Source organism: Nymphalis io, chromosome 3, assembly GCF_905147045.1.
Source record: "Nymphalis io chromosome 3, ilAglIoxx1.1, whole genome shotgun sequence".
NCBI lineage: Eukaryota > Metazoa > Arthropoda > Insecta > Lepidoptera > Nymphalidae > Nymphalis > Nymphalis io.
The window spans coordinates 1,909,395-1,932,381 of NC_065890.1; the positions used below are offsets into that span (position 1 = coordinate 1,909,395).

Consider the following 22,987-nt stretch of genomic DNA (forward strand, 5'->3'; position numbering starts at 1 on the left):
CGTGACGCTGCATACGTCAAGATCGCCCGACGCGTCCACTCCTTATCTGAATATTAAAATCTTGTGTATCCAAGAATAATGTACGTTTGTGTGGTTAGATATAATATCGTTATATACTAACAAAACCCGGCAGACGTTTTCCCTCCCGTGTATATTAACCAAATAAAACATAGTGTTTATTAGTCTGCGTATTTGTCTCGGTGATCGGTTGAATGGTTCAGAAGTTGTGACGTCATCAAGTGACGAGATACATATTAATGTGGCAGCACATAATCGGTCAAACGGTGCCATTGTATTAATCTCTAACATTGTATTTAGATTAATTATTTAAGATACCCGTGACTGTTAAGTGCCCCCCCCCCCAACTGTTTGTTTTTGCGTTCGACTTTACGGAATTCTAAATTTGAAAAGAAATGGAATATTTTTAAACATAGATCATCATTGTTCGATTTTGTTTTAAAAAAGATTTGTGAATGTATAATTCGCTTCCTATATTTAAATTAAGAACGAATAATGATATCGATTCCAGATTTAAATATCTACCGTTACAAATAATTGATTATTGTTATTATTATCACGTTCTTTGATAGGCAGTTAAATTTCGCCTTTGTGTAGGTTATTTAAAAAGTATAAACGATGAATCAATCGTAATGTGTGATTCATCGATGAGGAGATAGCGGTCCCACACATACATACAAATTATATCAAACTTGCACTATTCAAATAATCAAATAATTTCTACATTTGTATTTAATTACATTATCATTTGGACTTTGTATGTATGTATGACTACTTTTAAAAAAAAATTAACAAGGTCTCCAATGACCGCAAAAAGAAGCAAATATTCTACCGGAAGTAGCCTGAGGCTTCATTGGATAGAGAAAACAGTTATATATCAAATACACAAGATCTTACAATAATCATGTAGAACTCAATACAAGTGAAAAATGAATCCTTTTTACCCTCTCAAACGTTAAACGATAAAATTAAAAAATACGTTTTTTTAAAGCGCTTTAATTATATACAAATTATGACAACAATTATACATAGATGCATAAGAAAACACTTACACGATTCTCATTCCAATTTCAAATTCCAAGGATTTAGTAATTGGTCACGTCTGCGCTATAAAATGTTTAAAGCGCTTAATTATTTAACGCAATTGTTAGCGACTACACTTTGAAAACTATTCCCTATTAAATGTAATTTAATAAATCATCGTACGACATTACTCTGGATAAAATAGAAAGTAAAACTAAGCCATTAATTTTATAAAACGAATTACAAAATTTGATTTTAGAAACAAATTTTGATTAAAAACTCTTCCGATATCGTATCTCTTTGTACAAAAACGTATCCGTTTCGTTTTATTGTTTTATAAATAGAGTTTTAATGAATTATCTCATTTTATTAGTATTTATCTTATATTAATTTATGTACATAACAATACAAAGTGTTAAAATTTCAATAATAGCTTAAATCTTAAAATAAACCCGACACAGATGTATTTTAATGTAAACTGTATAATAATTTCCTTAATATCTAATTGCTTTTATCACGTTGTTAATTTTAAGTTTGTATCACATATAAAAAGGAAGTTATATTTAATTTTTTATTAGCAATAAGCTTTATATTTGCGTCAACAAGTTTTTTGGTCAGGATAAGAAGAAATTAATCTCGACTAACTACATACATACATAGATTTTACGCTCGTGTGTAGGCCGTGTGCATTTACCTTTGTTGACATAAACCGCCACATTTAAAAAGTAACCTTTATATTTATTCATGTAGTAGAAATAACACTTTTTAATACTACAAAGTAGTCATAGTTATTTGGTACTTTATTCGTCAGCATAACCATGTACCTAATTACAAGCCATTTAGATATAACTCGGTTTTATTTAAGCGTAAAAGTGTCAGAAATATAATTTAGTTAATTCTAGAAAAGGATCTAGATTCCATTTTCAAATTTTACTTTGTAAACAAGAATAAATATTTATGATAAAATTATTCATATAAAAATATAATATTAATAAAATAATTCAAAATCACAAAGTAAATGAATGAAACAAGAATCTGTTTTGAATTATTTTTCCAATTGTCTGTAGACCGTCTAGCCACCCTTTCAGGGCTATCTGCGCACACGCAGTCTGCTTTCGCGCTAAATCACGCACACTTCCACAAAAGTATGCTACCTGTTCCAATACAAAATGATTTTTATATCATTTAACATACAGCTTAATTTTGTTTGTTAAGATTTCAAAGAAATGTCGATTCTAAATTCAACCTAATAAACATTCATATCGAATGCATTTTTGTGACTTGTATTTCTTAGATCGCTCTCAATCTATTTTGAACTCTATATGTTATATTTAAGGTGTAATTTAATTTGATATAATGGACAGTTATATCAGAATAATGATGCAATTCTTGGGTATTGCAAAAGGTATTGCATTCGTGATATGACTAGGTAATTGATTGATCGATGCGATGGCAGATCTAACGGAACGGTGTACGTGTCGGCTTTTCGAATTGTTATTCAAAATTCGAATACTATTATTTCAGACAAGTTTGAATTCTCGAATTGCATTATTTGCAAGAGAGCTTACTTACTTCAAGTTGATTATTATCTGAGTTTTATGAGAAACACAATTTTAGGTCAATTAAAATCAGATACGCTTCTCTGATACATTGAAATGTGATAATGTTTTCCTGGCCAATATAAGGTACAGTCACTCTTTCGCTGAAACTAACTGCGAAGGACACTTACTGGTGGTAGGGCTTTGTGCAAGCTAGTCTGGGTAGGTACCACCCACTCATCAGATATTCTACCGCAAAACAGCAGTATTTGATATTAATTTGTTCCGGTTTGAGGGGTGAGTAAGCCAGTGTAATTACAGGCACAAGGGACATAAAATCTTAGTTCCCAAGGTTGGTGGCGCATTGGATATGTAAGCGATGGTTGACATTTCTTACAATGCCAATGTCTAAGGGCGTTGGTGACCACTTACCATCAGGTGGCCCATATGCTCGTCCGCCTTCCTATTCTATAAAAAAAAGGAAAAATAATGCACAGTTTACTTCCTCACCCCCAAACAGATGGGACAGTAAAATTTTATATGACTGGAAAGAGTTCATCAGGATAGAGCAGACGCAGACTCTCATGATAGAAACATTCAATTTTAAAGTTTGAATGCAAAATATCAAAATATGCAGCACCATGCTTGCATCATGACCTTTATGATCAGTATCAGTGGTTACGGTATCAATGGCAAGTAATGCGCTCTGGCTCTGTCCAATTGTATATAAGTATGAAATAACCACGCCATATCTTCCCAATGCGGTATCTATTGAATTGAATTTTATAATTTAATAAAAAAAAAGTTCTTGGCTGTATACAAGATTACGTTTGCCTGTTAGTAATTAAGATATTGTTCTACTTTCAAACACTTGAGGTCGTTTTTTGTTTCTTATTGTAAATTGTTGTTTTTAATGGAGTGCCTCGACTTATAAGTGTAAAGTTTGTTATTTTTTAACAAATAAATTGTTCAATTTTAACTTGAGAAATCTTGTTTTGTTATAATTTTACGACCTCTAATACCGTCAAGGGTTGGTATTTACATATGACCTTGTAATAATAGCTTAAAGTTTCAATGCTTGATAAACGCTGATTGCTGGTATATTGGCAACGGTAAAAAGTATAAAAGAACAATTTTGACAAGGATCAATTGTATCCAGCTATTTGAATGTTATGGAAACAATGAACCGTTGATAGGAATCACAGTAGCCCATTGTTGTCAACCACTATCGCTAGTTATCGCGTGTTATCGCTTGTTATCGCGTATCGCTCTCATTAGCACTGTGGTAGCGGAAAATGGCGGTTGAATATAATATGTTGTGATAGACATATTACGTTACACAATATTCGTTCGACGTCAGTGGTAGGTGGTGGTGGCTGGTGGAGGCTGAACGCTTGCTTCTCATTTTTTCATATTTTTCCACCAAAAACATTACTTTCCACTTAACTATGCCATAATAAACCAAGTTGACGTGCCTTTATTTGATCGCGTATTTATTTCTTCATGATTTGAAAATATTAGAAAATCAAGCATATAATTAAATTACATTTTTTGGTTTAGAGTTTTATTTAAAATTATAAAAAAAAATTGTACCTGATAAAACATCTAAGTTCATTGAAAGAGCAATCATATACAATAAAATATTTTGATATAAATAAGTTAAATTTCACAATTTTTTTTTGCATTTTGCTGTTTGGCAAAGATGCATTAACGGAAGTATTTAAAAATAAAATTCAATTCTTATGATATTTCAATTGTCTTCAACAACAAGTTAACAGATTTATTCTCACAATAAGGAAGGAATAATTTTAATTGGCAAACAATAAAATATGTGAGTTTGTTCGTCTGTAGCACTGTATCGATTACACGCTAGTGAGGTGCTAAATTCGATCGTTAAATATTACATTTAAAAAACGTTAAATAATTTTAAATATTTACGTAAATTAAAAGTTATTGGATTCTCATTATTTATTTTACTAATTTATATTAATGAATAAAATTATTCCTAATCACTATTCATAGGCAAAGTAAAGATATCATGACCAAGCGTAAACAAACTATGAAGAGTGACTCATTAAATACGAATAAAATAATTACGAGAACGAATTGATATTCGATATTTAAATATCGATTAACGCAATATCGATTATTAAAAGGCAGCTCTGTGTCGTTGGCGTGCGCTCAGATCGGTCCCGCGATTGTCTTGCGCAGGTGCGACGGGCACTTTCGTGACAATATAATTGTACCGCATGCCTCATTCCGAGACCCTTAATTTATACCTAATAGCGAGATAATCGCATACTTTTTCGCACGTCTCATTTACATTTAAAGCCCTTATCTCGAACGAAGGGATACTGTAATGATATTCGCGCGATTGCGCCTGACGATAGTTTTGTCTTCTTAGTGACGTCGCTTCGTATAATTGATGTCGACATGACTCATTTGAACGTTTGTCATTTGTGCTAAGTTTTTTTTAATGATATCATCAAAATAATAGCTTTATACATTCGAACGTAATTTTGTATTTTCCGAAATTGTTCCTCAATTGTTTAACTGTACTAACCATGATGGTTTTTTTCTTATTCTAAAATTATTTAGTTATTTACTGATAAAAATATAAACTGAGTGATTAATTCTATCCATAATTCACCGTAACATAACTTGTTATTTTAAAGCGCCATAAATCGAAACTATCGATGGTCGAGGCACATCCCTAGCCATAACTCAGGCGTGCGCTATCGTATAGCGTTGAGAACTGTAGAACTTGATATTCTTAAAGTTTATTCTAGAGTAGACGGGCTCGCGCTTGTTACCTCTGAGATTTAATTGGCGAGGGTAAGAAATAATGAAGGATTTTCTAATCTGTGGTCATATTTTAAAAGAAACATGGCGGGGAAAATTCGTTAATAAATATAATAGTGGGAAACTATCTCTTCCCGCAAATATATTTTTGATAAGACATAGTATTTAGCTATATAAAATATACCGAAAATAGAAAAAAAGCTATTAATAATATTTTTAAATATAAAAATTAATGACTAGCCTGTATGATCTTTTTCCCGTAACGAATAAGTAGAACAAAAAAAAAAAAAAGATGACAAAAACACGTAACAATACATATTATGTTTTTGTGTGTCTATTTGTAACACATGTTCATACGATCAAGCCGTTTATATTGCCCTGTCGTTTTCAATAAATATAACAAACTACCAACCTTAACATAATTTGATATTGACATCGTTTAATTGGCAGTTTCCGAAACTTTTGTAGAATCCTACAATATAAAATCAGCTCAAAAACACAATAAATAAAGTAAACTATATAGCTAGGTACACACTACACTATTTCATAGTGAAAAATAAGTTTTAAAGCGGCTTCGGAATGTGAATAAAAATTCACTTAGTTTACACCACAAATTACACTCAAAAGAAACAATTTTATTTTATTTTCGGTAAACACAGTACTTAATACGTTTCCGTTTTCTTTGCTTATTACTCTGTCAAGTTTTAAAAAAACTTACTTTTTTATTAATTTGTAAATAGCATTTTATTATCGACAATATTTTTCTATTTTTATACAATATACAAATTAGATTTAAAGATAACAACTTTATGTTTTATTAATAAAAATAGTGTTATTTAAGGCAATTATTTATGTGATACATTGAAATATGACTTTTTAATAATATGTAAGGTTATCAAACTACACGCTAAGCCTACAAATTGAGTTGACACCAGTAATTTTTTAATCTAATAACCTATTTTTTTTATAAATCGATATCTAAACAAAAGAAATGGATAAATCTAATGACACTTTTATAATTCACCACCCGTAACCCAACATTCCAGTAAGGCCACCTCTCCACGTATACACCTCGCGTGGCTAATAAATCGCGCGCGGACACACTTACAAATTGGCAGCGATGGCATCGGGACAACGCGCTTGTCTGCACCCCGCTTTGCTTGTTAACGCTTGAGAGATCGCTGCGAATTAGGGTGTTTTCACACGTGACATATTGCCTATAAATCGATTTAAATGGTATCATAATATGACATATTATGCACTTTGTATACGGTTAATACAAAACATTTTTAAAGCAATAAAATAAGTTGCCAGAGATCAATAAAAAAACCACTCCACTGTAATTATTTTCAACGTTTCATACACTTAAATTAGTTCTGTATTTAGCTTATGAATAATTGAATCGACCAGATTGTGAAAGCCTAAATTTTTTGACAGTACTATCAACACTTGATTCAGTTTTACAGGTGCAATTCAAGTAAATACAAACCATCAATATGAAGATAGATGATTCGTATTTCTAATGCATTTATGCAATTTGAACGTTTCAAGTTCCATCGTCCCGCAAATCTGTCCCAGCCCTACTCTCATCTCGGGTCGTGACTACGCCCACGCTCGAAGTAAATCATTATACTCGTACAATGTCTCGCCAACAGGTATTATTTGATGGCGTTACGTTTTAATCTGTTTTATTCGAGTTATATCCTTACAGCTTAGTATTTCATGCATTCGTTAGCAATGTCACGATAGTGTATATATCACTTAACTTAAGTGACACGTGTTGGTCCGACTTTATAGTTTGATTTTTTTTAAGCTCATTTTTATTATCTGTCTAAGATGTTATGCAAAACAATGTGTATTATGTTACAATAATAATTTAATTGATTATAAAATATATTGTAACTTTCTCTTTCTATCCGTCTGTGTATCAATGAACTCAGATTACTTAACGAAATTTTAAGCAACAATTACGTTATTAATATTAAATGAAAGAATTATAAAATTTATAGCGCGATACAGATATATATAAATAAAATTGTAATAAAATAAAGAAAACAAAAACAGGTAAATATTTAAATTTGAATTAATTAGCATAAATATTTCATTATGTGCATAAACTTTCGTTTGTCTTATTTTTATAATGATTATAAATAAAATTAATTTTATCTAAAAATGCATATGATAAAAAATTCTTTGAATTGTCAGTTTATAAAAGTTTGTTTTCAAAAGATTAATAAGAAATTATAGACTACGCGGCGTTGGTAAAAAATTATAAGTATTTTACTTACCTTAAAAACTAATACTATGAAACATGATTTTCATATGAAAATCCGAAACACGGAGATCGTCGCGGACAGAGCATATATACTTATAATATATATTTAAAGTAAGAAATTAAGCAGTGATTTTTTTCATTCAAAACTAAAATGTAGGAATAATTAATATTACAATTGTTCGTAATTTAATGTTGTAATTGAACATAATATTATAATTACATTCTTAAGCGAAGGTAAAATATATTGTCAGTTTCTAATTATATTTTGCAATATTGTAGATGTTGGTATAAATGACTTCCGTTTGATAAAATAGCGTGAAAGTAGTCACATTATTGCATTTCTTTATGGTTTTTATACTATCCAGTTTGCTGTAACTTGCCACTAGATGGCGCTGCAGCACTGTATCGTCTATACCGTTCAACTAATCGCCATATCAATTGTTATATATGCACAGGCAGGGCAACGTCTGTCAGGTGTTAAGTATATATATTTATGGTAATAGCTTATAGCTGTTGTGCATGGCGCGTATACTACTTCGTTTATATATATATTATTGTAAAAATATATAAAATAAACTTAACATAAGCTTTAGTAGTTCCAAAAGCTTAAAAAAATTCATGTAGGTTGGTAGACTGACAAATGAGTCAACTGGTGGTGATATGTCACCCCATAGACACTTGCGCTATAAGAAATATTAATATTATTAAATATTACTGGTGGTAGGGCTTTGTGCAAGCTCGTCTGGGTAGGTACCACCCACTCATCAGATATTCTACCGCAAAACGGCAATACTTGATATTGTTGTGTTCCGGTTTGAAGGGTGAGTGAGCCAGTGTAATTACATGCACAAGGGACATAAAATCTTAGTTCCCAAGGTTGGTGGCGCATTGGATATGTAAGCGATGGTTGACATTTCTTACAACGCCAATGTCTAAGGGCGTTGGTGACCACTTACCATCAGGTGGCCCATATGCTCGTCCGCCTTCCTATTCTATAAAAAAAAAAAAAAATATTAACCATTTCATACATCGTCAATGCGCCAATTTGGGAACTAAGATGTTATGTCCTTGTGCCTGTTGTTACACTGGCTCACTCACCCTTCAAACCGGAACACAACGATACTAAATGTTGCTGTCTGGCGGTAGAATAAATGATGAAAACTATTTCTAGAAACCCAGACGAGTTTGTAGAAAGCCCTACGAGTTAGACGGATTGTTAAACATGTAATATTTTTTTACAATGTCAACGGTGACCAGTTACAACTAGATGGTACGTTAGGGTCGTCTACCGTCCTATTACAATGAAAAGATAATCTGCTTCTAATTGATGCAATACAAAGTGTCACGACACCTCGCTTCAAACATATTTGAAGGTTTGTAAATATTCGTTTCGGAAGCAGATAGCACGGACGATGTCAGTTTCCGTAGCGATATCATTGATTACATTTATACCATATGTTGGTGTTATGTGTGCTAAATTGCAATTAATATTATCTATGGTACCATTACGCCCACGATACCTAGGAGATATGTCAATGAACTCATCATTATATATTTTTTATAATCAACAACGTAACTCGATTCAGTGTCTAAAGAGAATAATATTCACTTGTTTTATTATAGTGTATGAACTTTTTATTTTTGTATGTATTGTAACCAATATGAAAAGCGACTTTTAAACTCGGGCTATGTTTCTAAATGTAGACATTTCTATGCTAATAGTTTTTCATTAAATACAAACGTCATCAAAATCGGTCCAGTGGGTCAGCCGTGAAAGCATAACAGTCAGACCGATTTACTTATCCGATCCGAAACAGCCTGTGAATGTCCCACAGCTGGGCTAAAGGCCTCCTCTCCTCATTTTGAGGAGAAGGTTTGGAGCTTATTCCACCACGCTGCTCCAATGCGGGTTGGTGGAATACACATGTGGCAGAATTTCAGTGAAATTAGATACATGCAGGTTTCCTCACGATGTTTTCCTTCACTAGAAAGCACGAGATGAATATCAGATATGGTTTGAACTCACAATCATCGGTTAAGATTCACGCGTTCTTACCACTGGGCCATCTCGGCTTTACTTATGCATTTGTAATATTCATATAGATAAGGTTTAATTTTTTGAATGAAAAAAAAAATTCGGCGGTCGGGCGAATGGGCCACCTTATGTTAAGTGGTCACAAGCGCCCATAGACATTGGCGATGTAAGAATTATTAACCATTCATAACATCGCCAATGCGCCACCAACCTTGGAAACAAAGATGTTAAGTCCATTGTGCCTGTAGTTACACTATCTAACTCATCCTTAAAACCGGAACGCAACAATACTAAGTACTGCTGTTTGGCGGTAGAATATCTGATGAGTGGGTGGTACCTACTTAGAGGGCTACCACCTATAATACCAAATTCACACAAAACAGTTTTATATTCCGATCTTGTAGGAACTATAACAAAGACTTTTCTAGTGTTGACTTATTTGTAACGTTACTTTTAAAGAGGATGTAATTTGATGTATTTTTATTAATTTATTATTGTTAACATTATTTTATTTTAATTAAATGCTTTTCTCTTCATATTTTATATTAGGTTAGATTAGTTAATTAATATATTTAATTAAATTCATATCATTGTATTCAAATTGCTCTAATTCTGTATTATTTGTAAGTGGAAACTTAATTGGTATCTGTATTATCTTTTTCAATCATATATTTGTGTATTATGTTACTGTTTGTTTCCCAAATAAAATAAATAAAAATAAATAATATATATAGTCGATCTGTTTATTCTATTTGAAAATAAGATAAACTTTTTATCTCATCATTTAATAATTCGTTTATAACTAAAATATAAATCATAAGTATTAACGAAAACTCATATCAAGATTTCAAAGTCTCGCGTCTCGCATTGATTTATTATTATTTGACACATATTAAGGCAAAAATAAACTTTATATCTTATCTATATAATGAATAATTCAATAATATTTATGTTTCTGGTATACAGGTAAAGACAGATTGTAATAAAGACGGACGTATTAGCATCCGTGAGTGCTTTTACGTGTTTAATTATATTTATAGTATTATTGTATATTTAATAACATAGCAGCGTCAATACATTTAATAGATCATTTAGTATAATGTTATCAAAGTATATCTATAAAAACGAAGCTTTGGTATTTTTATCTCGAAATATACAATATTAATAATAATGTCCTCAAGACCGATTTCGGTAACGGCGGCCAATCTCAAGAGAAATTAGCCAACTACGCAGGAGATATTATAGTGCACAAGTGTGTGCGCAAACACAGGTGCACTCTCTATACCCTAACTCTCATAATCCGATGGGACGGCAATCCGACACGACCGGAAAGAGTTCAGGCGCAGGATCAACGGCTTTACGTGCTTTCCGAGGCATGGGAGTGTACACACTTCCAACTTCCAGACTCCGGGCTGCTACTGAGAATTTTCTAACAGAAAAACCCAATAACTTTTCATTGGCTCGACCTGGGAATTGAACCCAGGACCTCCGGGTCTGCGGCCTTATATCAAGCCACTAGACCAACGAGGCAGTTACAAATTTATTTTTTTATTTATACAATATTAACAAAAAGTGTGAACCAATTTGAATATTAACAATCAATAATCTGAGTATAACATTGAGTCTTTAATATTCATTTCAATGTATTTCATTTTCCTTATATTGTTTTGAAACAACAGAATTTTATCGTCGTTTTCTCGTCGTCAATTTAATTATGTCATGACTGTTTAATGTGACGCTAATATCGTTGAGAGCCCATTCGAGAGGAATCGCTAATAAACCGCATAGAAAAAAATAATAATACGGTGACAAATGTTATAATCAAATAATGTTTTTGAATTTGGAATGAATATTAAAAATATTATATTACTGGTTAGAAAAACAATACTACATTTTATAACTAAAGCTTATTTACTTTTTAATTTTTATAATATTTTATGTTGGTACGTAACGTACGGTCATATACCAGATTTCCTTGAGAATTATTCTCGTATTGTTTTATCTATATGACGTGACGGAAAAAATAAGAAAAATATTTTACAGGCAGTTTCATATGTAATAAAACAGAATTCATTATTTTAGAAATATTCATTATTTTTTAAAGTTATAATAGCTTTTTTTTCATACGAACGCATAGGGGGCAAAGACAAATCTTATCGTGACGATAGAGCCCGCATGTCGAGCACAGTTAACAAATGTGTTATTCAATAATGTAGGTTAGTTGAAATTTTATGTATCGACAAACAAAAAAGTTAATTTTCAACTTTTTATCTATTTTACAACTCGTTTATTTGTATCTGTGCTAATTTTGTGTTGTGTCTTTCGTATATTCGTACATATTTTATGTGTTGCCATTATGTTGTGAATTAAGATAAGTATTATAAGTGATTAACATTAAAATCTTGATATTAACATATTTAATGCTTCAAGTAGGCTTATTTGACAGTAACTTGAGGAATAAAGTGTTTAATATACGGATATTGGAATATTTATTGACTGTTTATTGAGTTTTTTATCTGTGGATCACATGATGATTTGAAAAATACATTAAAATTATCGCTTCGATATTTAAAATATCGCTACCTATACTTCGATGTCTATTTAAAATTTAGAATATGATTTTTAAAATCTCATTTATGATTACTATTAATAATAACTATTTTTTCTGATTCTAAACTAAAAAGAAAATGTATTTTTTTTAATATGATTCCATAGGCTATATTATTCTTTTTTTAAATATAATTCAAAACTAGTTTAGAATTCTAAAAGAGTTTAGCCTTCGTTAACGACTTGACTAAAAAAAAATTTAATCCATCATAATCTAAAAACCCCATCAGAGTAAAAAGATCCTACCGCCGATTAAAAGCAAACCATTACGTATAGGCAGTCCTATCTAAGCTTCCTATCGAATCGGCGTGATCTGATATCGGCCGGCGAATCTCACTACGATTGAGGTGCCGATAAAAAATACCCCTCACCCTCCCACGCGTTTGAATAGAGAATATTACATCGTCGTACGTCATCCGAATGTATGATAAATAAGAAATTTATGAACATATTGTCTGACTGTATAAATAATATTATTGACTGTAATCAATAACCACAGACCGAGAAGCGAAAGAAAATATAGGATTATTCCTTTAATATTTTTTATATGAATAATTTAAATTTTCTTAGTTTTGTTCTAAAACTGTTGAATTTTTAGATTTTTTTATGCGTTAGGTGAATGCGTCACACGATTGAGTTGATTTTTGCACGTTTGTTAAGTAAAGGTTACTCCCATAGTACTATTAACGAACAATAGACGGCACAATAGAAGCGTTTTTTTTTTATAAAAAAGCACATTGCATACGGGCATAGCTAGTATACTATTTGTATAATTTTATGTTGAGTAATAATTGATTTATTTTTATAATATAGGTACGTACGGCAAATAGGCCACCAACCTTGTGAACTAAAATATGATATCCCTTGTGACTGTTGTTGCACTGGCTCACTCACCCTTCATACGAAAACACAACAATACTGAGTATTGCTGTTTGGCGATAGAATATCTGATTTGGTGGTATCTAGACGGGCACGAAAACGTACCAACATTGTATAATATTTAAGTTTTTTATATGAAAAAACTATTGAGCGCCTTAGGGGTCAGACCGGCTCTCTTATGGCGCCATACCCCCTCCACTGTTGCTTTATACTTCTATGTACATGGCATACAGAAAATGTATTTATTTTATTAACGAAACATATGTATTTATTTATTTAACTTGATACATATTTTTTAAGTATTCTTAAATTATTTAATTAACAATCAATTTCTATATCCACGACGTAATGTACTCGTAAGTGTGTATTCTTTGTTGGAGATCCTTAATAAATAAATAAATAGTCCCGTCTAGTAATTCACGTGACGCACACTTTTTTTATTTATTTATAGTCACATCAACACATTGTCAAATTCGAACTGTATATAAAGGTACTACGCAACTCAAGTTTGCTTAGCTTGTATATTTGAGAAACGGAAACTTTATAAGCTTAGCTTTTATTTATATTAGAATCTCTTGTCTAGTGTTTTGATAATTATGATGTCAACGAAACAGTAAATTCCTATAAGATGGACGATATCCGCTATTCATATTGATTTTATTTTATTTTAAACATTTCTAACATAAATGTTATTAGGGTTTATTTTTTTTTATTTATGTAACTTTTAAGGGTTTTTATTATCTTTATGTCATCTTCAGAACATGTATATATGCAAAACACTAAATAGATCCTTTTTCTGCCCGTGCAAAGCCAGGGCGGGTAGCTAGTTAATATATGAAAAATTACCGCATTTTTTTTTGAAAATTAATTATCTGAAATAGCAAAATATGGCCTGAAAGTTTCATGAAACCATGAACACGTGAATCTTTAGCGAAGACTAAATCACCAGGCTAGGTTACAAGCTAGTTAGCAATGTATATCCAAACGCGAGAGACCAACACTTTACGACGCCAGTCAATGCCCGCCATTCATTCTGGACAAGTTATTACATTAACATTAGTCAATTAAATTTATTGCTTAGATTAAGAAATATATGAATAGATAAGCACATATAAGATGGTATCAATAATAAAAATGAAATTAGTACAAGTTGTTTATACAGGATGTTTAAAAATTGTAAGTAATAAATATATAATCGTTGTAAAAGAGTAATATGTGAGTTTTATTCCGGTTCTTCATTTTGTACAGCATAGCCAATATAGGGAGAATATTTCTTAAAGTGCCAATATTTATGGGTGGCCCATTTCTCCGACCTATTTCATCAAAAAGGGTCTGGGTTCCCCTTACTAAATTGTTATCCTACCGCTTTACGTCAATACCTTGAATTGCTGTTTTCTGGTTTGAATGATAACTGGCTCAGTCTAACTACAAGGAACATAGCATCTTAGAACCATTGTGAAAAGATATATTTCTGACAGCGTCTATGGTCGATGGTAACAACTTACCATTAGTTAAACCATTTTCTTCTGCTTCCAAACATATCTTACTTCCTAGCATTAATTAATTAATTTATAATCTTAAAGTGCTGATATAAATATAATTTTATAATTAATTTAATAATCTTATTCTCTATAATTACACTGGCTATACTGAGCTGGTTGTCGTTGGTGACACCCTGAGCCGTACCACTAATCTAACTTGTAGAATACAGATTAAAACTCGAATAATAATTTTCCACTTATTTCAATTTTATATTTCAAATTATATAGTTATATTAAACAAGTTTTATATAGCAATAAATTTAACATAATATAAAGTGTAATCGTTTATGTTATAGTATGTACTGGCTACTCACATACATATGTAATACATGAACGTTTCAACCAATCCCCGTTAAGAGAATGTCACTCAGCACCCGCCATTATTGTGCATTCGGTGATAATCACGATATCTCGCTTTTTAAGATGTAAGCTTGTAATTATTAATGCGCGTCACATCAGAGTAAAGACTACTTTTTGTAATGCTACCGTCTCGTGGGACGTCACTTGTTTTATTTATAAGGTGCCTTTCGAGATTGTGAATTCGAAAATACGAAATAATTTGATCTTGCTTAACATAATACGATGATAATCGAAACGTACTTTATTAAATTACGTTATTATGAGATTTTGAAATTTATGTGATAACTTGTGATGTTTTTATAATTGTTTGCAATAAAGTTTTATCTATGATATATAAAGATAGATATCCCTTTGCAAGTTAAATTATATTGATAATTGTTTGGAAATTTACTACTTAACGAGTAAACATACTGATGATTATTTGCGATTTTATTTAAAGATTAAATTACTAATAGCAAAATTAATATAACTGTATATTTTTATTTTAAATAGCAAATGGCTCAAATGATGGTTAACCAATTCTTACATCGCCAATGCGCCATCTACTTCGAGAACTAAGATGTTATATTATCTGTGCCAGTAGTCGTACTGACTCACTAACTCTTCTAACCGGAATACAAAAATACGAAGCTGTTAGGCTATAGATCATATGATGAATGGTACTTATTGGGATGGATTGCACAAAGCCCTACCACCGAGAACGGTACATTTTTATTTTTAACTATACTAGTAGTAATGAATATATACTAGGAAACGAACACAGTTACTGTTTTATGAATTCAAAATTACAACTTGTATTTATTTTTTTTTATTTTTTTTTAGTCCGTTACTTGCTAATTTATATTTTGATAGATTAATAAGAGTGCTTAATGTTATTATTTTGAAATGTTGCAGTTTCACTTAATTTATCGATCGAGGAAAGTTCGATAAGTAACGTTACATATCATACGTTACGCGTTTCTCGTCAAATAACATTTACGTTGAGTGTTGACGTTGAGAGTTACGATTATTATGAAATTTTATACACACGTTGTTAGGGTTATAGAGAAGGACATAAGGTACCTAATCCCGCCGACGCGAGCGAAACCGTAGTATTTAATAATATTAATAATCAATTGCTTTGATATTGAGTATGAGTTTAATAATTTTGAAATGAATGGCAACACATGGTACTGGTACAGACGACAGACATTGAACTCGCGACCTTTCCGCCCCGCCTCGATCGCGAATCAATTAGGCAGCGCATGATCAGCCCAGCCCACTCCGCATAAATTTATACGCGACGAGATGTGACGAAAACGTTTGACAAAGATTGGTGCGATCTATAATATCTTACAATTAAAACTTATGTACAAGATTACGGCATGTACGAGTAGAATAACAGCTAAACAATGTCCAATATCAACGAAATGGGACTACCGTATGTAAAAAAAAAAAACTAATCATTGGAATCGAATCATCAATAAAAATGAAAAAAACTTTTGGTATTAAAGTTTAATCGTGATACGTGTACAGTAGGGGCTTTTTATTTTGATCTGTATATTATATTGTTGTATCATCAATGTACATAGCTCTTATGTCAATATTTTTTTTCCTAATTACGTCAAAAGTTGTTATTAGAACTCTCAAAGCGCACTGTTATGTATCGCATGGATTATGCGATGCTGTATCGTCATGATTATGATGAATCTTTTATCAGCATCTACACAGCATTCTATTATGGATACGGCCAGGAAATGGTTTCAATTAACCTATAAGTTTGAAATTATTTTATAATCTATAATACACACTGCAATTATATATACATCTGAGGTCTTCTAATTCTGTGCATTATTTACATTTTAATACGTTAATTTTGACGGGCCGGTTGGCGTGGTTGGTAGATAAATGCCTTTTACGCTGTGAGTTCGATTTCCACCCAGAACAGACATGTGCATGAACATGTCTGTTTGTCCTGAGTCTGGGTGTAATTATCTATATAAGTATGTGTATTTACAAAAGAAAAGTAAGATATGTAGTATATCAGTTGTCTGGTTTACATAGTACAAGCTCTGCTTAGTTTGGTATCAGATGGCCGTGTGTGAATAATGTCCCAGGATATTATTATTATTACGATATTATTAATGTTTGTGTAATCCAGTGTTCGAAATTCGAACATAATCATAACAAATATTTGAATTTACGAACAATTCATCAATTGCGAACAAACAAAACTCTCACTGAACTTTTTTTTCGTCGTTTTTTACGTATAAATATAAGAAATAATATTTAATAAGCCAAATTTTCCTCCATGAGTGACAGTCTCATATTGCTTCTTTTTTCACCCATAGAATCGTAATTGGAATTCCACGGGACAATGCTGCTAGCATTCTTCCTGCCGTATAAGCAACCGTGAACAGCGGATGAACAGTTACATACGATTTCTCTTTTTCTGTCATCATTAATTTGACATTTGAATGAAGAGGTCAACACTATTTGTAGTTATACAAACGTAATTATAACGTTTAATTATTTTAATTTTGATGTCTAAAGGTCTTCTGCAGGAAGCGATCGTGAAATGTCAGAAAGTGACATGCGACATTGCCTACACCTACATACAAACAGTATATCACCGTTCTGCATAAGATCGATGATTTTCAAACATATCATAAGGGAGATGTGAACTGAGTTTATACTGATAGCAATGCTGCATATACTTGATCTTAGTACACTCTTAAATGAGATTTATTAGGAGATAACCTAAATAAAACTTTATTTTAATATTTTTATTGCTCTTAGCTCTAACATCGCATCGAATTCAGGATTTATCTTCAGACTTTTTTTTAAATATAATCTATTAACAAATAGTCGCCTCGTGACGTCAGACTATAATAGATCCACTACATCTCAAACCGTATGTGTCGTAAGAGAGCCTGGAATATTTTGAAAGCGCACTCAATCAAGCGCGTAAGCGCTTTAATGGTATGGTCAGGAAGAAACAACCCACAAGCAAAAGCTTTCCACGAACTCATCACGTCGACTTCATAATAAATGAAATTAGGGCAAGCGAAAAATGGGTGAAAGAGATTTTATAATAATATCTCATGTTAATTCAAATTCAATAGTACATTATTTATTTTTTAACGCCCTGGAGGCGATCGTTTCATTCCCAATGCATGCTATCATATATAATGCTATCATAAATATGTATGTATATATAAAACCTTCAGTACACAAATGATCCTAGACGGCATTTAAACGCTACTATTGAAAAATTTTAACGTTTTCTCGGATCTTGTTGCAAAACACGTTCACACAACAGTAAGTTTATATTTGTTTCTTTTATTAATTAGTAGCGTGCACATCACAATTTATAGGAAAATTATTTAAGTTTTTAAGAACATACACTCCAAAATTAAATTTAAAAATCTCGTTATTACTGTCCACATGTCTTTAACTCTAAAACATTCAAAACCGCCATTATCTGAATTAAAAAAATGGCCATGGTCAGTCATCTTTTAAACCGCATAAAAAACACAAGATGTCACTGATAACGCTAAAGCATGGCGCTCGTGATACAAACTAGTGATAGCGTGTTCGATTCCCGCCGCGATTTTTCCTCCAGATAACCACGTGTTTTGGGAAAAATTCTACACCGAGACGAACAATAGAATCTGTGGGACCGTTAAAACACGGGGAGGGTGTATTTTTATATTTCACATCGAAAATTCAAAGTTGCATGTTTTGAACCGACTTTAAAATAGAAAGTTTAAATATTTTACCGATATTTGCGATATCCTTATAACTATGTTTTATAAATCTTTCAGTTATATGTCATCTATCTATTTCAAGAAATGGTTGTTGTAAATACATTAGAGCATTTTTCAAATATATATATATATATATATATATATAAGGAGGTATATTAAATTACTTTTAACTTACACTTAAATTTATTAACATTAAAGTATGGATATCGTTCGAAATATTTTTGAAGTTTTATTTTCATTTAATTAAATATTTCTTTAATGGAATTAATTGAATAGTTTATTTGTACCAGGGCAGATAACTAAAAACTACAATATAATTACCTACATACTATACTGTGGAATGAAAACCTAATTGTCTTATTGTAAAAACTAACAATTCCATAAAGTACCAGCTGCGCCGCGCGGTTCTACCCGCGTTAAACGTCACAACTTCGCTCCCGTGAATGTTGCCATGATGTTATAATCTAATTCTAAAGCCTTACTCGATAGTTTACGGAAAAAATATTTATCAAATCTTATCTTGCATCCTGATATTGGGCATTTAAACATAAGTCTCCGGCTTCATATTATATCAGTATATATTATGAGTTAGCAGCAAATAAACATACATACATTCCATAAAACGTAACGTTTCCTTGATGGTAACACTTATTTTATCGATAAAACGATAAAAGTCAACTCAGTAATTGAAAAAGCTTGTCAGGATGATCAAATGTTAGGGAATTAATTTGTAGGTTTGTGTGTACAGCCAAAAACGACAAACGTTATATTATTTATTGATAATATCGATCGTAAATAGTTTCCAAGCTATTTCTGTGATAGAAAACTCGAAGTAACTGAATTATAGGAACATATAATTATATTAATTAGTCTAAAGCATGAGTCATATAAGTGGAAGTATAAAATTATTTGTCTATTACTTTACAGGCTTTTACTTTATTATTATTATAAATGACTGTTATTTCTTATTATTACTTTTTTATTATTATATAGGATGTAGACAAGCAAATGGGCCACTTAATGGTAAGTGGTTGGTAACCACCGCCCATAGACAATGGAAACCAAGGTGTTGGTCCTTGTGCCTGTAATAACACCGGCTCACCCACCTCAAAGCAGAACACAACATTACTTTTGCTGTTTATTGTAGAATATCGAATTAATTATTTTTTCTTAAAGGCACTACTCTCCTTTCCATTATCTTACTCGATTAAAACAGTTTTAAATTGAATTCCGCTTGAATATAACCAATAACACGACTAATTGACAATAAACAGTGAAAGTTAACCAAAAGTACTGAACCGTGGCGTTTCTTATCTCGCAATGAATACAGATAAGCGAAACATTTGTTGAATGATCGCTTTGGAATACAGGAATTTTGTATTCATACTGGAATTACACAGCTGATTAGTTTGTATTAACGGCATGTAGATTTTAAGCCTATTTATATTATTATAAAATTATATAATCTTTAAAAAAAGTGATTATAATTCATCTCGTGCTTGACGGTGAAGGAAAGCATCGTGAAGAAAGCTGCATGTATCTAATTTTATTGAAATTCTGCCACATGTGTATTCCACCAATCCACATTGGAGGAGCGTGGTGAAATAAGCTCCAAAACTTCTCCTCAAAAAGGGAGAAGAGGCCTTAGCCCAGCAGTGGGACATTCACAGGCTGTTACTGGTTTAAAAAATGGTTTTTTGTATATCTGTTTGTGTTTAAAGTCTTCGGTTTTGACTTATAGACGTGAAACTAGGCACATAATATAATTATATGTATTTTGGTACAGCTCCTCACTAGATGGCACTTTGACACTTTACCGTTGTCATATCGTGTCATGTCATCGCAGAAATCATGTAATAAAATATTATATTTTTAGTTTACTAGTTAACTATAAGTAAATATAATATAACACCGTGTAATTATAATTAATCTAAAGCACAGCACAGCAGTTATATGAGATCACTTTGTAGAACACATAGAAAGAGTGTTCATTCGTACAACAAACGAATTTTCACCAATATACAGCGACGCATCTTAAAGTTTTGATCACCACACAACAATGGGACACCCTCGATCTGTGACAACATTGATAATGAACGTGAAATCTCAGTCTGAGATAACGTACAGCCTCCCTCCCCCACCCACCTTATCAGCCTATCTCGAGACCCATTCACAGCGCACACGTCATTTTTTATCACGTACAGACAACAGTTTTCATAACGAAATGTTTTGTTTTCGGATTTGAATACGATTTGCTAATAACTTTTGAGCAACATGTAATGTAGTATTACAGAACGTTTCTTATAATGATAAGATGTCGGATTGATGAAATTAGTGAAATAATTTAATTGAAAATACTAATGAAATATGTTACAAATAAATTGAACGCAATCTAGCATTGTTTCTCAATTTTAATATAAAAAATTAAGCGATGTAGCGTTTAACATACGATAATTCGGGAGACGGGAAACACATTTAGTAAATACATCCATACATCATAAATCTATTGAAAATGCTTCGAGCTATTAAAAATAAGCATAATTACGTTACGTCATAAAAATTGTAATTTGCTGCTGACCGTACTAAGTCAGTAACGAATCGGTTGCGAAATATTCAACAGAAGTTCAGTTTCTAGACAGGTTTGACATTGACATCTATCAAAATGGCGACGAGCCACACAGCGCGGGAATTTCAGGCCGATGCCGCAATTCGCAACTGTCAACTCTTGTCATTATATTGTTTTATCTGTGATTTAACTATATAAAAATAATTTTAAACGACTCAACACAGTAAAAAACACGATTTTTTGTCAATTCAACATTTTGTTCGTCCGGAAGACGAGTGTCTATTTCCGTATGATTTAGGGTTGTATCGTAAATGTCCTGTTAAGAAAATAATAAATTTTTATGTATCTAAAACAATTTTTATTTACAAAACAGGAAAATAAATACAAAGTGATGCGTACTCTTTAAAATCTCAAGATATAATTCGCATTTAATTTAATTTATAAAAACAACAATTGATATGTTTCTCTCAATAATAACGGCGAGCATCCTTTTAACATTTACGTGTAATCTTGTAATGTTATACCATTTCCTCAATTTAATGGGTATTGAACAATAAAAATTAGCCGTGTTAATAATAAATATAATTTTATTCCGCACGACTATAAATAATAAATTCTTAAAAACAGATTATATATTATTTTCGAACAAAGAATCAAATTATTTGTGAGGTAATAAAAATATTTAAAATAAAAATAAGGCAGCCGTCGTGTTGTTTACAAGAACCACTGTTTGAGCTATTGGAAAGACAAATAAGATAAAAAAACTGAATCATTACGCTTATCGCGATTCCTTATGTCGACTCGTTAACATCAATAACAATGTTTTGTTTACATACCAGTTTAAAAATCGTTAAACAAATTCCACTATCACATTGACATTTTATCAAATCATTTTAAATAACATTATTAGTAAAAGATATTTTTATTTTAAAATTATAAGTTAGAAATAAGTTATAAACGGGAATAAAATGTACTCATCGTACACATTGTTTTGACGTCGACAGCGCCGCCTGGCGGCGGCCCCACCGCGGCAGCGCACGCTAGCTCCAGCTGTTTCAAATAACTCAACCACAATAACATCACAAACGTCAAACACTTTTTACTTTTTAACTGGGAGCACAAGTTTTCGTTTGCGACGTCATTCTTTTGCCGCGTAATTTTAGTGACTGGCTGGTTGGCGTACGGCGCCCCTCTCCGCACACAAGCGAGCGTGTACGTACGTACGCACACGAGCCCACCCGATCCCTTATCAGGTTGGTTTAACTAGCAATGGCCCGAGATCCTATCGCCTCGGAGCTCGCGGTAACGTTGCATTGAAAGATAACGTCAGCGATCCTATCGCTGTGTTTGAATAAACTTGTATAAAATGTCAAATAAAAAAGCTGCCCGCCATAAAAGTCGTATCTACGGTGGGCGATATTTCGATAGTGGCTCGCGTAATGCTTTTGATATGGAACGGAATTCAAAGCGAAAAACGTTCATAAATTTATTTTATTATCTGTAACTCGTATTTATAATTTCATATCGAGTATTTTATGAATATCGATTAATAATTTATAAGTTCGATTTCCAAGACTGAATAAAGTCAACTGGC

At 31.8% G+C, this 22,987-nt stretch overlaps 1 protein-coding gene across 2 annotated transcripts in view; it reads right to left on the bottom strand.

Moving 5' to 3' along the window:
• The window catches only part of LOC126781290 (zinc finger protein ush), a 222,682-nt gene that overhangs the window by 95,743 nt on the left and 103,952 nt on the right, over window positions 1-22,987 (bottom strand). The window contains exon 1 of one of the 2 annotated variants that reach the window (XM_050506201.1): window positions 22,377-22,539. The exons of the other annotated variant lie outside the window; for it this stretch is intronic. Coding sequence (XP_050362158.1) covers window positions 22,377-22,473 — 97 coding nt within the window. The 5' untranslated portion in view covers window positions 22,474-22,539. Of the gene's footprint in view, window positions 1-22,376; window positions 22,540-22,987 lie in introns of those variants that run through there. 2 annotated transcript variants of the gene reach the window in all.